This window comes from Dermacentor andersoni, chromosome 7, assembly GCF_023375885.2.
Source record: "Dermacentor andersoni chromosome 7, qqDerAnde1_hic_scaffold, whole genome shotgun sequence".
In the NCBI taxonomy this organism is placed as follows: Eukaryota; Metazoa; Arthropoda; class Arachnida; order Ixodida; family Ixodidae; genus Dermacentor; species Dermacentor andersoni.
The window spans coordinates 42,156,152-42,170,537 of record NC_092820.1 but is presented as its reverse complement, the minus strand read 5'-3'; the positions used below and the strand labels follow the sequence as shown (position 1 = coordinate 42,170,537).

At 43.4% G+C, this 14,386-nt stretch overlaps 1 protein-coding gene across 1 annotated transcript in view; it reads left to right on the top strand.

Annotated features, from left to right (window-relative positions):
- The window catches only part of LOC126535295 (uncharacterized), a 32,615-nt gene extending 21,879 nt beyond the window's left edge, over positions 1–10,736 (top strand). The window contains exons 3-5 of the mRNA XM_050182184.3: positions 777–844; positions 9,077–9,163; positions 10,253–10,736. Of these exons, the coding sequence (XP_050038141.1) occupies positions 777–844; positions 9,077–9,163; positions 10,253–10,383 (286 nt within the window). The 3' untranslated portion in view covers positions 10,384–10,736. The remainder of the gene's footprint in view (positions 1–776; positions 845–9,076; positions 9,164–10,252) is intronic.
- The last annotated feature ends 3,650 nt before the right edge of the window (positions 10,737–14,386 follow it).

Here is a 14,386-nt window from a genome sequence, read left to right as displayed (position 1 = left end):
CTTTTGAACAAACTTGTTTAGCTCTTTACTTATTTCACTTGTTTGGCCTCTTTATGCACCAAAAACCAAGAAAAAAGCACCAAAGGTACTTGCTGCAAATATTTGCTCATAAACGCCAGACGTACTTTTCACGCATGAAACCTCCTTAGGAGCGTCACAGAGCATATATGTCAGGAAGAAATATAGAGTCCCAATTTTCATTGACCTTCCCGCTTGCCATAAACTCCTTTGAATATTTCTCTCTGTTTTATCTGCAGGAAAATGTTGGAAGTGTTCGCGTGATATTTATTGGACCCACTGAGGGCTATTCTTTTTCGATTCACACTACACTAGCTTTCGTGTTGTGTGAATCCTTGTCCGTCGTCTGTTTCACGCTGTTCGTTCACGAATACGTTAAGCTACCAACTCGTCCAGCCTCCTTGTGCATTCCTTTAGTTTGCTTTGGTTAAACGGGCGTTGAAAAGAGCTAAGTGGTGGCTGTTCATTGTTTTTGTGGTGCCATGTTTTAAGCTTAGGGCTTGCGCAACATTCGTTTCTATTTTCCTTTTTCCTTCTTTGCGCACATATCGCAAAAAGAAATGAGGAATTGCTTTGTTTAATCATGGTGGTTTAGTAGCTTACGCAGCTCTGCAGCCTATGCAAGGCGCCCCACGCCATTTCCAGTTTGCTTCTCTTGCAGTTTAATGTTTTACCAGAAACACGTAAAAAATTTATCGAGTGCTAATTTTGGAAACGAAGATGCTTAACTCACCTCAACTGCATTGTGTCTGTTTCAGGAGAGACGTTGTCTTTGACGTAGATTTTTCAGACACTCCCGGACAAGGTACCTTTTTTATAAACAACGGTAAGTTTTCTTTTTGAACCGTGATAGCAAAATATTAACTTTCGCGGTATCACGATTATCGGTATGCTTTGCAACGTGTTTGTCGCATTCGTATCTCGTGACTCGTCTTGTCACACTGCAAGACGATCAAAGTCGGTTAGTTGATTAAAAAAAAGTGCGGAGCTTTACATTTACTGCTCTGAGTTGCGGTATGTTTTAACATACCTATAATGGTGAAAGGTATTGTCTAATAGTATCCGTTTTTATGAAGTACAGTACAACGTGCTTAAAACAATAGCGCATGCTTTACAAAATAGCAACAAGAAACAACTCAAGAAATTAACCTAGTTCTCCTTCACAACAGTTACGAACCAATGCGTAAAATGACTATACATCATGGGATTAAGAAATAGAAGAGTTCACTCCAGTGTAAAATTTGCCTGCAGAGAATATAACAATGATACCGTAATGGTTTATTCTTCAGTTGAATACATCATCTATAATGCGGGAAGCTTTTTTTTTTTTCGAGTATAAAGGTGCGCCATGTCGTCGGATTAGCTAATGCCGTATTGGAAAAGATATAGACATGAACGTTTGCAAGTTTCCTACAAAGAAACTGTTGCAAAGCTAAAGAAGGTATTTTTCATTGTAATTCTCCACTCAGCGGACTCCCTCATTCTCAAACCCTCTCGTTGAACGAAAAGAAAATCTAATTTCATCCAACCATTATAGATTTAGGCGTTATTTTTCACGAATATATGAAATGGAACCAGCATGCGGAATTTTTACGCAATCAAATTTGTAAAAGTTTACGCGTATCCAGAAAATATCAACTCGTACTTTGTAATAAGCTATTTTTATGCATTACACTCTTTGGGTCACGTTAGCACTATTGCGGTTTGATTTCCAGTAATGTAATTAAAGAGTGAATAAATATTCTACTTTGCTTGCAAAAAAGGGTCTCAGTGTTGTGTTGCAGACGTTCCGTTTAATCTGCACACTCCACACCTAAAAGTCAAGTTTAATAGTAAATTACACGTCATATAGGAACACCAAATAATAATTTCCTTCAGTTTCCAAACTGAAAAATAGCTGTTATGTGCGCTTTGTTGCCAATTTGTAACGCAATCCATCTTCACGAATAAACGGACGCTAAGAACACTGGTATATTCAACGGCCGTGCACAAATTTTATTTTTCGCACAAGAAGTTATTGCTCGCCGAGCACACCAAGTCAGTTCAAGCTTAACAATGAAAGGGTGCGCACACTCCCTGACAATTCAATTTTGAGCATGCTGTATTCTACATCTACAGTTGTGATTCGCTTTCTTAGAACTTTTCATTTGTAGAACATGCACATTGTGTCATTTCAGCCATGTACAATATCCTGTTGGTCTCATGATTCCATAATAAACTGGCTATGTGGGGCTAGTCAAGCTGCAGTATAGCCGTTTTTACCCCGTCCCTGCCTCTTGAGTACAGTTAGAGTATGTGGTGACTAAACTTAAGCCTACACTTTACACTTGACACTGATCTACACTTGACATTTGGTTTTTAGAGATTTGAAAAGTTCCATGTTCTCAAACACGTCATTATGATAATAGGTTGTTATGCTTTCAACTAACAGCTTTATTTAAAAAAACATATCTTGTAGCTTCACTATTACTGTCTTTCTTTCGTCGGAATCGAACATAAGCAGCAATTCTTAAGATTTCACCTGCTTTCCACACGATATCGAAAACTACATTGTGATTTTTAGCTGACAAGTTGAACGTTGCCATTATTGTGCCCGGTTCGTTAATTAATTTAATCAGTGAAATAGGTACAGCGAAGTGAAATAAAGGGTCTTCCCATGAGGTTGCAAAAGAGAGGTCTTGTGAGAGAAAATTGACGCTTCCCCTGTAGGCAGTGTCGGCAAAACTAAATTTTTGAAAATAATTTGTTGAATATCAGCTTTTGATAGAATATTGTATGCGACTGGCATTGCGACCTAAGGGCGTCGGGTACAGGCCTGACCAGGCCCACCCTCATAATGACAAACAGCGCATTTGGCACGATGGCGTGGATGCGCTATAGCAAAGAAATTTAATTCAACGAAGTGTGCCGTCAGTTCTCCGCGAAAAACGACGCTTCACCACCTTTATTTCTTGTCACTAGACGTGCTTTATATTTTTATCCAGAACTGCCATGTTTCAACTCCAACTTTAAGTTCATTGCACGCGTCAACTCTGTGGTCTACCTTTTGTTTCATTCGCCGTCTTGCCAATTTCAATATATAAGAGTTGCCCAGTCAGAGAGTGTTTAAATTTTATTTTCACAATTCTTTGTCTTTGACTTCGAAACATAAATAAGCAACCTGCTTCATATCCACACTGCATATTCAAGCAGCAGCGACCATCTAATGAGGGTGCGGGCATTTTCACATATATCTAGGTTGGTATTCCGCAGCTTCTAGGAAACTGCCTATAGCATATTAGCAAGAAAATATATGGCTCGCCTGATCCTATAGAAAGAAAAAAAAAGCAGCCGGAATATTGATCGCGAGAGTTCTAGCAACTGATTCTCATCTTTGTTGTGATACAAACTGCAGAGGAAGTGCCGCTGCCATGAAATTATGTTGTGGCATGGATAGGCGAATTTCTAAAGGCGAGGGAATGCTACTGTTCTTTAGAACACTCCTCGACGAATGCTTACAAGCAGTCGCATGGTGTTCTTCAAGGAGCTGTTATGTCACCATTATTATTCGATATTTTACCAAGTTTCATTCAATGTTAACATGGTCTCTATACGGATGTATACGCAGACGACGAAGCGTTCTTCGCATCGGATATAGCCATGCACTCACTATGTAACAACTTGCAGACATACTTGTGGGTCATTGAAAAATGGTTAAGAGAATATTCGGCTCTTCATAAATCCTAATTGTTGAAGTTTAGTTTCTCTTGTGCACAATCCCGAGAACGTTATCTTTGCTATCACCTCGAAAGTGTAGCACAACTAGACTCTGTCAAGTATATAGGTTTAATTTATGACGTCTCCCATAGCTGACATGGGAACATGGATTATATACCTGAAAAGGGGGTGAGATTGGTTGGAGTGTTACGAAAACTATGCAACAGCCGATCTTCAATGCGGAGATACGTGCTTTTGATGATTTACAAACTGCATATGTGCTAGACTTCCGAGTTGAGAATTATGGTATATTCTGTGAAGCAGTTTATAAATTCCAGGTTGTTGTTCTAATGGCAACTCCAAAATCCGTTAGTTGTGCAGGCAACATGGTCCACATAAACAAAGATGGCTACGACATCAAGCTTTACGGTGGCTCTTGCGCTTGGTGCTCTGCTCCAGTTTCTCATTTTCGGCGTAGATTCTAGCTGTTTCGCCGAAGCCGAAACGACCCTAGCCACCGATCACCTTATTTTGATCGGTCTCAATGATTTCGGCGACGAAACCACAGAAATAGTTGCGCTGTGCGTGCAAGCGTCTGGCCTGCCTTGTAAGCCGCATTTAGCGGGTCTAGCGATAGATACAATCATTGCTAGAAAAGCATCAAACTAAGAAGAATAGTCGGGTAGTGCCATTTATTCCCCAGGTCTTCATTGGTATTTGTCCATTAGAATTTCTCATTTCGTACTAGGGAAAACAGGGTGAAAGTGGGAAGTGGAAATTTAAGATGATGAGCAAAATAAGGGCAAGGTGAAAGCAGGAGCCAACGTATCGAAAAGTGGACTTCTCGCCTTCAAACAGAGAAATCCAGGCTCCTTTTTTCACCTTGTTCTCGTTTTCCTCAAGATTTCATACCAGCGTGTTTAGCTTAATTCATGGTAGCAATATTAGCTCTGAGAAAACTAAGTTTACCACTTTCATCAGTAGTCATATAAAAAGGTTCATTTTTCTTATTTTCGTCACTGGCTCCCAACAGACAATCTGAAACTTTGCAAACATTCAGTTATGTTGTGCCTGCACAGTCAAAGTTAATCAAGCTTGCCTGCGGGCCTAGATATAAGGAATTATTCATGAATAAACTGACAGATAGCCTGGCGATAGGAGCCCTCAGGGGCCCAATTCTCTCGGCGCTTCCACGGTCAAGATATATTACTACTGTCATATGTTATCATGCGTGACTTTTTAAACTCAGATACATCTACTTTCGCATGAAGCCAGGCGTTTATTTCACAAATTCTGGGAAGTTCTTCGGGCACTGATACCATGCACAAATCTACTTCTACCTATTATCCGCAAACCAACGACCTTACCGAGCGCTTCCACCGTACGATATCTGATATGATTTGAATGTACTACGGCCGTCCTGACCTCACTGACTGGGATCAATTCTTCGTTTTGTCACAATCGCATATAATACTGCTATTCAATGGACTGCAGCCCTTTTTTTCCTTGTGCATGGACGATCTCTTTCCTCTATATCCGACAGAGCGTTCTGTTTAGCACCTACTTCCCCTAACTCCTCCCTTCCAGAAAGGTTTGCTACCAGAGTTGCACATTGCTGTCAAATCGCCCGGCGAAGCATGCAATGTACCCAAGCTGAGATGAAACGTCACTGCGATAAAAAACGCGGAGACGTCAATTTTCACTTTGGAGACCAAGTACTCCTTTGAGCTCCATTCCGAACTCCAGGCCTCTGTTAGAAGTTCCTTCAGCGCCACATTGTCCTAGGCACAGTTGCAGAACACACTTCTGCAGTGAACTATCTCATCGTCCCCGTATACACTCTGTCACTGACCGCGGTCACCGGAATGCAAAAATTGTTCGCGTCTCGCAGATTAAGCCCGTCGCTCCCCGTTTATACACTGTCGGTAATGCGGGCAAGCTGGCTGCTTCCATGATGGGGAAAGTTAGTGTGCACACTATCATCGTAGCTCATCGTTTCTACATCCACTTAACCATCATCATCCCTGATCTTCTGCTTCTTCGCTCATGAGCTGGCACGTTCCTTATATTTTTTTTTTATAAAACGCGCTCGGTCGTTCTCGGTGTCAAAATATCGACACTTACTAATCCTATTGCATCAAAATTTCTTTCAAACTCGCAGAACTGAAGTATCTTTCACTCGATTAGGATGTAGAATGCCTGACGATGAGACAATTGGAACTTTTCTTATTCGGTAGACGATTTACCCAAGCAAGGAAAAGCGTTTTAGAAAAGATTTACGGAAAGTGGAGTGAATTCCTGAAATTATTTCCCTCGGAGTCTACTCTCTTGGGTAATGTCACGACAGTGCCTGGTACGCCGTTGAAGAGTTCATAGTTGTTTTTAAAAAAATCTTTAGTTAAACTTACAATTATTTATTACTTTCTATACACTCGAGTCTTTCTGAATTAGATCAGTTCTTTTCTTATAATTACTAATCGCCTATTTTTATCGGCGTATTCCATAATCCCCCATAGTGGATACGAGCCAGTGACATAGGGCCAATAAACTGCATTCCTGCTTGAAGTGTTCCGTCACGCCGGAAGCCTGAACAACATAGACCACGGGCGCTTCTGCCTTTACAACCTGATCATTTCTTTAGTTTCGCATTGTACATTGTCGACATCAAAAGCAATATTAGCCCTTCAACCAGAAAGATATCAAAGAACGTGCCTTGGATTTTCGCATTGCTCTGCTTATTCCCTGTATTGCGCAAATGCAGGTCAAATGAAGTATAAATGTGTTGCACCAGAAACTTATCGACATACAGTAGGTAAGCAATATTGGTGAGCTCCCAGTTAAAGGCAGTTATATGGTCTAAGATTGTCGTTGGGTGCTTGTTAGGAAGACCACCGGTGGACCGTTTTTTTTTGTTGTTGTTGTTGTTGTCAAATCATGAAATAGCTCATTGAGCGAAAAAGCCTGCGTCTGTCGTCTGAACTAGCGAAAAACGGCACGTACATTCCCATTGGCTGGGATACCGCACCATGAGCGCGCCTCGACGGAGCGGAGCAGGCGAAAGGGACCGACTGCTGCTTCGATAGCGCGTCAGGCGTTGTGTTAGGGGGGAGGGCATCGCCGCCACGCCACGTGACCCTCGCTCTCGTTCTCGGAAGCCTCTGTTATCCGCACGTTCCTTGGCCCCGCAAGCTCTCGCCTGCTGTTCGAACTGCGCCTCGGTAAGGCCTAATCGAAACGCGCCAAACAATTAGCCAAGCGTTTCAACTCGCTCGCTTGCCCACGAGGAGTTCGTAACTCGAAGGACCACTCAGACGCATTCATTTGGACATTAATGCTTTCACATTCACAACTCATGACAAGTGCTTAGGTGTCCTCACATTTTTAGGATTATGGTAAGGATGAAAATAATCGAAAAACTTTCTACTCTTCAAGTACACAGAAAGATTGCACTGTGGACATTTGAAACCAAAGGTACCTCTGTGCCAATGAAAACAGTGATCTCACTGCTAAATACCCACTTGAAGGAAACTGAAGTATCACTTTCCTGGCCGCTACAAATCAACTTGCCACAACCTTTTCGGGTATTTTGGGCAGCTTAATTGAGGAAATTTAGGTCTCTTTTATGTTGTAGATTTTTTTATAGAGGTGCCATTCCCCTTTGTCGAATTTCAGACTTTATTGTCAGCATTAGGAATCAATGCGAAACTTAAGCTGTTCGGTATCGTCGAATGGGTTGGAGTTTGCTTACCCTCAATGAATATTTAATACGCAGAGGAGTAGCTACGCAAACAAAGGCAGCCAATGGAGATTTTTATAGCCTGCTCACTGCTTTGATGTCTTAGGATCTATAATTGTATCAGCTGCATTATCGCGACTTCAGTGGAGCTCTAAGTTGCTCGTAAACAGTCGACGTTTTTTACTGCGCCTCACTACCCTCTTGCTATGCCGCAGAAGAGCATTTTGTTTCCGTCTTGGTAAAGGCATCATTATTGGTGTTGCTAAAAGCTGAAAAACAGACGTTTTTATGAAACAGAGTGTTTCGTCTGCCCAACACATTTTCTTCATTCTGCAAGAACTATTATTTGAAATCTAGGGTGGCACGTTTTGTTTCATGTATGTGCCATTTTCACTAAACAAGGCTTGTTGGGAATTCTAAGCCACAGAATGGCAGCTGCCTCAATCCTGTATGGAAGGTCAACAATTTTCGTTAGCTTCATCGTGCATCGCCAACGCGATATACACCTGCAAAAACACTTTGATAAGATCAATTTGTGCTCTTGAGACGCACCTCTAGGAAGATAAAAAATGAGAGCGTACTTAAACGAAGAAGACAATTCTTGCACCGGCGAGAAAATCCCCACTACGCGCGCTAACATGAGTGGGACGAAGCGTGAAGGTTTTGTCACCAAAACATCTGCTAGTGGTTGCTGCAGTCATTTTTGTTAGCACTATTGTTGAGCGAGTAAGTAAATAAAGCGTGAATTTAAAGTCACAGAAAATTTATTTATTCATTTATTAATGTACCTTAAAGGTTCCTTCGGGCATTACATAAGGGGGGTGGGGGGAGAGTAAGTTACAAACGTGCAAAAGAGAAGAACATTGGTGAGATACAATGATATAACATATACAGAAAAAAAACATAGGCAAGTAAGCAATGAACAAAGAAATAATCACACATTTTTGAAAATATTCATCTCATTACCAAAACCATCATGATTGATGACAGAGACAATGCCCCCCGGTAGTTTAATATCAATGCTATATTGCCAAAAGTAGTTTTGAGTGACGGTACAGATTAGTCCGTGCAAAGCTGATTGCTCTTCTTTTTGAGAAGTTTGTGTTTTGTCCACAATTTCGTTAAGCGGCCAATTAAAGGCTTCAGCGTTTCCCGCTCTGCCATAAATGTCGTCGTAACGTGAACATCATTCTCTGCTGAATAGACAGTTAAGAATTATTTTTTATTTGATTTTTCGTGTGCTTATTTTCGGTTTCGGTGTCAGTCGTTCGTTTGAATAACATTGGTGCCCTCTTTTCACTAATTCTTCTTGTATAAGGCTCGCATCAACAGGAAGAGGTCGTGAAGTGACAGTGGATGTGTCTCGTGGGGATCAAGAGTAGAACGGATGTGCGACTCTAAGCAACCGTTTTGGTCTGCTGTCAGTAAAATTGCTTCGCCTTAAACAAGCACCATCATTAACAAGTGGCACTCATGCTTTATTCACACGATGACCTGTGCCAGCTCTCTCTATTTGCTTGGCGCTTGCTCGCAAGCTGGGCCAATGCTCTAAGCTAGTAAAACAAGGCCTGTTTTAGGTCTCCTATTTGCCATGTGTGCTTCATGTCTTGTCTCCTGTCTTTTCAGACAAAACCCGCCCTTTCACTGCTCTCTACAAGTACTCAGACTACAGAACCTGCGCGGTGATCACAACACCCTATGGAGGCCATGATCGTGAGCTGCTTTATCCCCGGTTCCTTAGCATCCGATTTCCGTGATACAGGCTGTATAAGGGTAACGGGGAAACACCATGTTATAGGATAGATTGGCTATCTTTTTTTTTTCTCATTGATCCGCCTCTCGAGGTATGATGCTGGCGCAACGAGCTGATATCACATGGCGCAGTTATTCAACGTTTTCCAACATAGTAAAACAAAGCTTATTTTCGTATAACAGTAGTGCCACCTGTGTAACCCTTCTCTTAAGGGGATGAAAAATGCGCCTAGGTTTTGGTTTGGGGCAGTGACTCCGGGATTGATCTATCCACATACGTCACAAATGTGAGGCTGCTTTATCACCTTATGTACACCGAGGGGAATAGTAAACAATTCGCATGCATATCAAAATGGTTCCTCCACACTATGCTATACTATACTATACACGATACTATAGAATCAGTGTAGCATGAAATCAATACATAATATCAATGTAGCATAAGAAAGCATGAAAGCACTTAGGCGAGAAAAATAGCTACAGGTGGCCACGTATTGCTAACTCCGGGGTCGGCTCGTGCACTTCAGGGCAGCGTCCCCCACAGCTGCCGCTTCAGGCATCGATTTCGCGTAGATGTGCTCGCGTAGACGTGCGTAGATGTGTAGATTGAGCACGTAAAGGGCCTGGAACAGTTGACGATCCTGAACAAAAGCAAGCTGCTTGCCGGGTTTGATACGCCATTTCAGCACGTGTCACCGAGAATTGTGTCCTTCTTTGCATGAAGGCGAATTTATTGCGTTGTATATAGTCGCATAGGGCTGTGCCTGCTTGCATACTAGCGGCGCCACCAATGATGACCGTTCAATAGCAATGCGCAGGCTGGCGAAGCTTTTCTTTGTTTCTTTTTCCTTCGTTGAATTACTGGCAATGTTACAGGGAAGTAAGATAACATTTCCCTAGCGGCGATTTATGGAGCGAGCGAAACAGAAATAAATGGCATTCCCATTATAAAACATACTTCTTTATGCATCATACTTCTAAAGATCCTAAACACACTTCTAGTGCTCTCGGGCTCTGCTAAATTGCGTACTTTTGTACTTTTCTCTGCAGACTGCTCTATGTGGGTGAGAAGGGGGCGGGTGCACAACGTTCCCCAGCACTGCTTGGACAACTACGAAGAAATCTGTGGAATCGGAGACAATCTCGTCGACAGGGACATCTGCAGAGACGACGACGACTAAGATGATATTACGGCATACTTTCTGAGTTTAAAACTCTCTGATGCCGACGCGGTTAATTGTCTTGCTTATTCACATAAAACCCCATACAAGAAAGTGGGGCTACATTGACCAAGGTGTTCAGTAAAAAAAAAAAAACATCGACACAATGGAGACAGCCATACGAAGAACACGCACACCCGCTGCGGTGGCTTAACGGCTATGCTATTGCGCTGCCAAGTACGAGGTCGCAAGTTCAAATCCCGACTGTGGCGGCCGAATTTCAATGAGGCGAAGTGCAAGAACGCCCTTATGCCATGAATTCAGGTACGTCAAAGGTCTCTTGGTGCTCAAAATGAATTCGGAGTCCCCCACTATGGCATGCTTTAGGATCACATCGTGGTTTTGACACGTAAAACCACATAATTCAATTGAACAAATCGCACCATTAGCACACTTGACGTGAAACATTGGAAATAAGGAACTCTACCAATATTTCAATACAACACAGTAAACGAAAAAAATTACCACAGGGAGTACTAAATAAACCACTCACCGAACACGCAGGAAAGACACGAAAAGTTCAATTTATGAGACAACGGACTATGGAAAGCGGAACACGGCCGACAATCCCTTAAGCAGAAATACTGTTCCGCGAAACATTGCATAAGGGCTCCACATTTGCGCATTTCCGAGCTAAGCGTTATTGCTTCCTCTAAAGTAGGGCAGCGCCAGCTGTCCCCGACTGATGTGGCGCATGATGTACAAGCGACGCTCACCTTCTTTGGTGGCGGCATGCTGGCAGTCTGAGAACACCAGCAAGTGTGGAGAGTGGTGAGCGGCGCCCACTGTACAGTCATTCAACCAATGAGAGCGTGCGTCCGCTCCACGGGAGCGCCTGCTGCGCGCACGTGCCTGCAGGTTCGCTAGCTTCGTGCTCTGTTGCGGCAGAAGTGGCCTTCGCGCGCAGTGGTCTTAAGATGCCCAAATCAAAAAGGACCACGTGACTCACCCTAAACGAACCCTCCCTACACGTGTAATACAGATTGCCTTTTTTTCAAACATTTAAGTTAGCATATCACTCCTCAGAACTCCAAGAAATTAAGTTTTATTTCAAGTTTCACTAACTGGGGGCATATATCAGTATATTTTCTAGATAGTACAGATATTATTTGGTTTAGTTTAGGGTTGTAGTATTATTTTGCGGGATTTGCAAGCTTAAAGTTGGCTTTTAAATGCAAGACAAAATTCAAAATGACCTTACCCAACCTTGCTGAGAGCTTGTTATATATTGATTCGCATTAAAATTGACTCGCTTAAGGGAGGAATAGATTACCGATAAACTATATTCTTAGAACTGCGAGAGTAAGCGAGAGAGAAATACAGAAGGAAACAGTAACGCAAGCTACATATATTAAGGGAAAAAAAAAAGAACGCGAACGTGTCCAGTCTTCGCGAGAGAATCAAAGTCGCAATTTCGCCCTTAAAGCAAAGCACTGATTGCGATAGCAAATTAGTAGATAGCTATGCGAAGTAAGCACAGCAGTTTTATCAGCCGTATAAGCTTGTAAGCTTTTGCTTAGTAACTAAATTAACAAGGATATAATGTTTAAGCGTGAATCAATGAGGACGTATAAAGAAACAGACATACAGAGACAGCGCTGTCTCTGTTTCTTTTACGTCCTCGTTCAGTCGCGCTTACGCATTCAATCATGGATCCAAACCAGCTAGCCCGCCAACTTGTTTCAACTGAATTAACAAACATGGCGTCACGCCCGCACAGTTAAACATGGACACATCTCGCTCTTCAACCAATGAGAGCGCGCGTCCGCTCCACGGGAGCGCCGACTGCGCGCACGTGCCTACAGATGCGGTATCTTCGTGCTCTGTTGCGGCGCGGAAACTCGCTGTGAATATGCTGGAGTGAGGAATCGCGGCATCAGCGGCGAGCGAATTGACCTTCGTGCGTATCTCGCTTCAACGCGAACGCAACGTCGAAAGCACCGCGCATACGAAGCTACCGGCACTAGGCCCACTCTGCAAACATCGCAGATTGCGTTGAAGATGAGGCCCGTGCGGACGCGCATTTTCTCCACGTCGCAGTAGCTTTCACGACACGGCGCCCGCGCGGTCGTGCCACAAGCAGCAGCCGCCAGAGACGAACGCTTCCCCCCTCCCTCTCCTCATCCCCGTGCCTCGCGCGGGACAAGAGACGGCGCACTTCCGGCCGGCTTTCCTCGCTCGCACACGTGAGATTCAGCCACGTTCGCCGGCTCACCCGCTTTCACTCGCACATACAGCAAACGGCGCGCAGCGACGACTTGATCGTCCTTGGACTTTATGCGAAACCTCACGGTGACGGCGACGGCAGAAATGCACCTGGAGTGTTCATATATTTGCTATCGCAATAATAAAGTTTGTACTGTTTAATTGAGCTGTTCATGCGTCCTTTCGAGTTGCTACAGCAGCATTCTCTCATTGCATGTTTTCTTCTTTTTTTAACAAGGGAAGAAAATAAAGGATGTGAATAACGAGTGCCTAATGTCCCTAGTTTTCGTTACTTGCATTCTCTTCCTCTTGAATTCCTCTTGTGCTGAGATTGATGACTCGTAAGCAACCTGATTATGCTTGCGACTCGAAATTTATTTTCAGGTCAAGCAGCGTCACTAAACTAAAGTCTTCTCTGAATTAGGAAGGAACAGCGCCCACTAAGACGATCACCTTTGAACTCTGAACCACCTCTGAACTTTGCCACCCACCGCCGCAAATCAGCAAGACTGTGTCTCTTTTACAAATTTTATCACTCGCTGCTTCACCAGACCGACAACCCTCCTACGCATCGCACTACATCCCGTGATAGCCATTCAAAGGATGTTTATCCCCCTCCAGCTCGCACCACGGCTCATCTTAACTGTTTCTTCGTTCAAACAGCGAAAGACTGGGATCATCTACCTGCTGAAGCGGTGCACCACTCCAGTCATTCATCGTTCAAGCCATTCATTGAAAATATGACCTAAATATGCCAACCACTCATTTAAAACCCCAAATGGCGTATATGAGGTATGAATAAATAAACAAAAAATTAAATCAGCTGCTGAGCTGGTTGGCCTCACGTAATTTTTATGCTTAACTTGTGCCCGGTAAAATTAAACTGCGTGCATCCCGTCGCTATCGTTCCGGTACCGTCGGAAGCGAAAGTGTGTGACCTGCTTCATGAACACGGTCATCTTAGTCTGCTACCCCTGTACTGTAGCCGAATGCTGGGTGAGAAGTGCGTGAGCCCGTTGGTTTCTGATTATTCCAGTGAGGGCACGAATCCATTCAATCTGAAAACAGGTCCCATTGTTTGTTTTTTTATTTTTCCAGCCACTTATTCTATGAGCCTGGGTATAAATATAGTGTTCTTCCCCTTTTTCAGTTCAGTCAAGGCTTTTGACGGGGCTTTATATGCGCAATTATCGACGACATTGGTCTTGTGCTTTTTATAGTTTCGCAGGCTTCAATAATTGCGTACAGCTCCGATATTATCTGTGTATCATTTGGCCGTCGTAGACGTGTACGGATGTCGTGAGCTTCTCCAATGTAATCACTCCAAGTCGTGATAATAGCGTCAGCCGTACACGTAGCGTCTGTGAAGATGATCCGGCATAAATCTTGGTCGTCGACTGTTGGCTCCATCGGACATCTTCGAACGGGAGCTCGTTGGTGTGACTCATCTTGAGGCTCTCGGTGCCGTGCGGGCTTATTGCTAATCAAATTACTGTATGCCCATAGCGAAGGTTGCTGCCACGAAGCAGTCTCATCCGTCGTTGATTGCGTCGCATTCACGTAGCGTCGTAGTCTGTCACGGTGTGTTACCCCCTGTGACACCTGTCACGAGTGCATTGATTGAAAGAGCGTAGGTTAGGGCGTGTTGGTATTCCATAACTGAGGTTTGTTAGCGCACGAAAAGGGACGAAAGACAGTGGCGAGACGAGGACACAGCGCTAACTTCCAACAATGGTTTTATTCCACGAAGCGGTACACA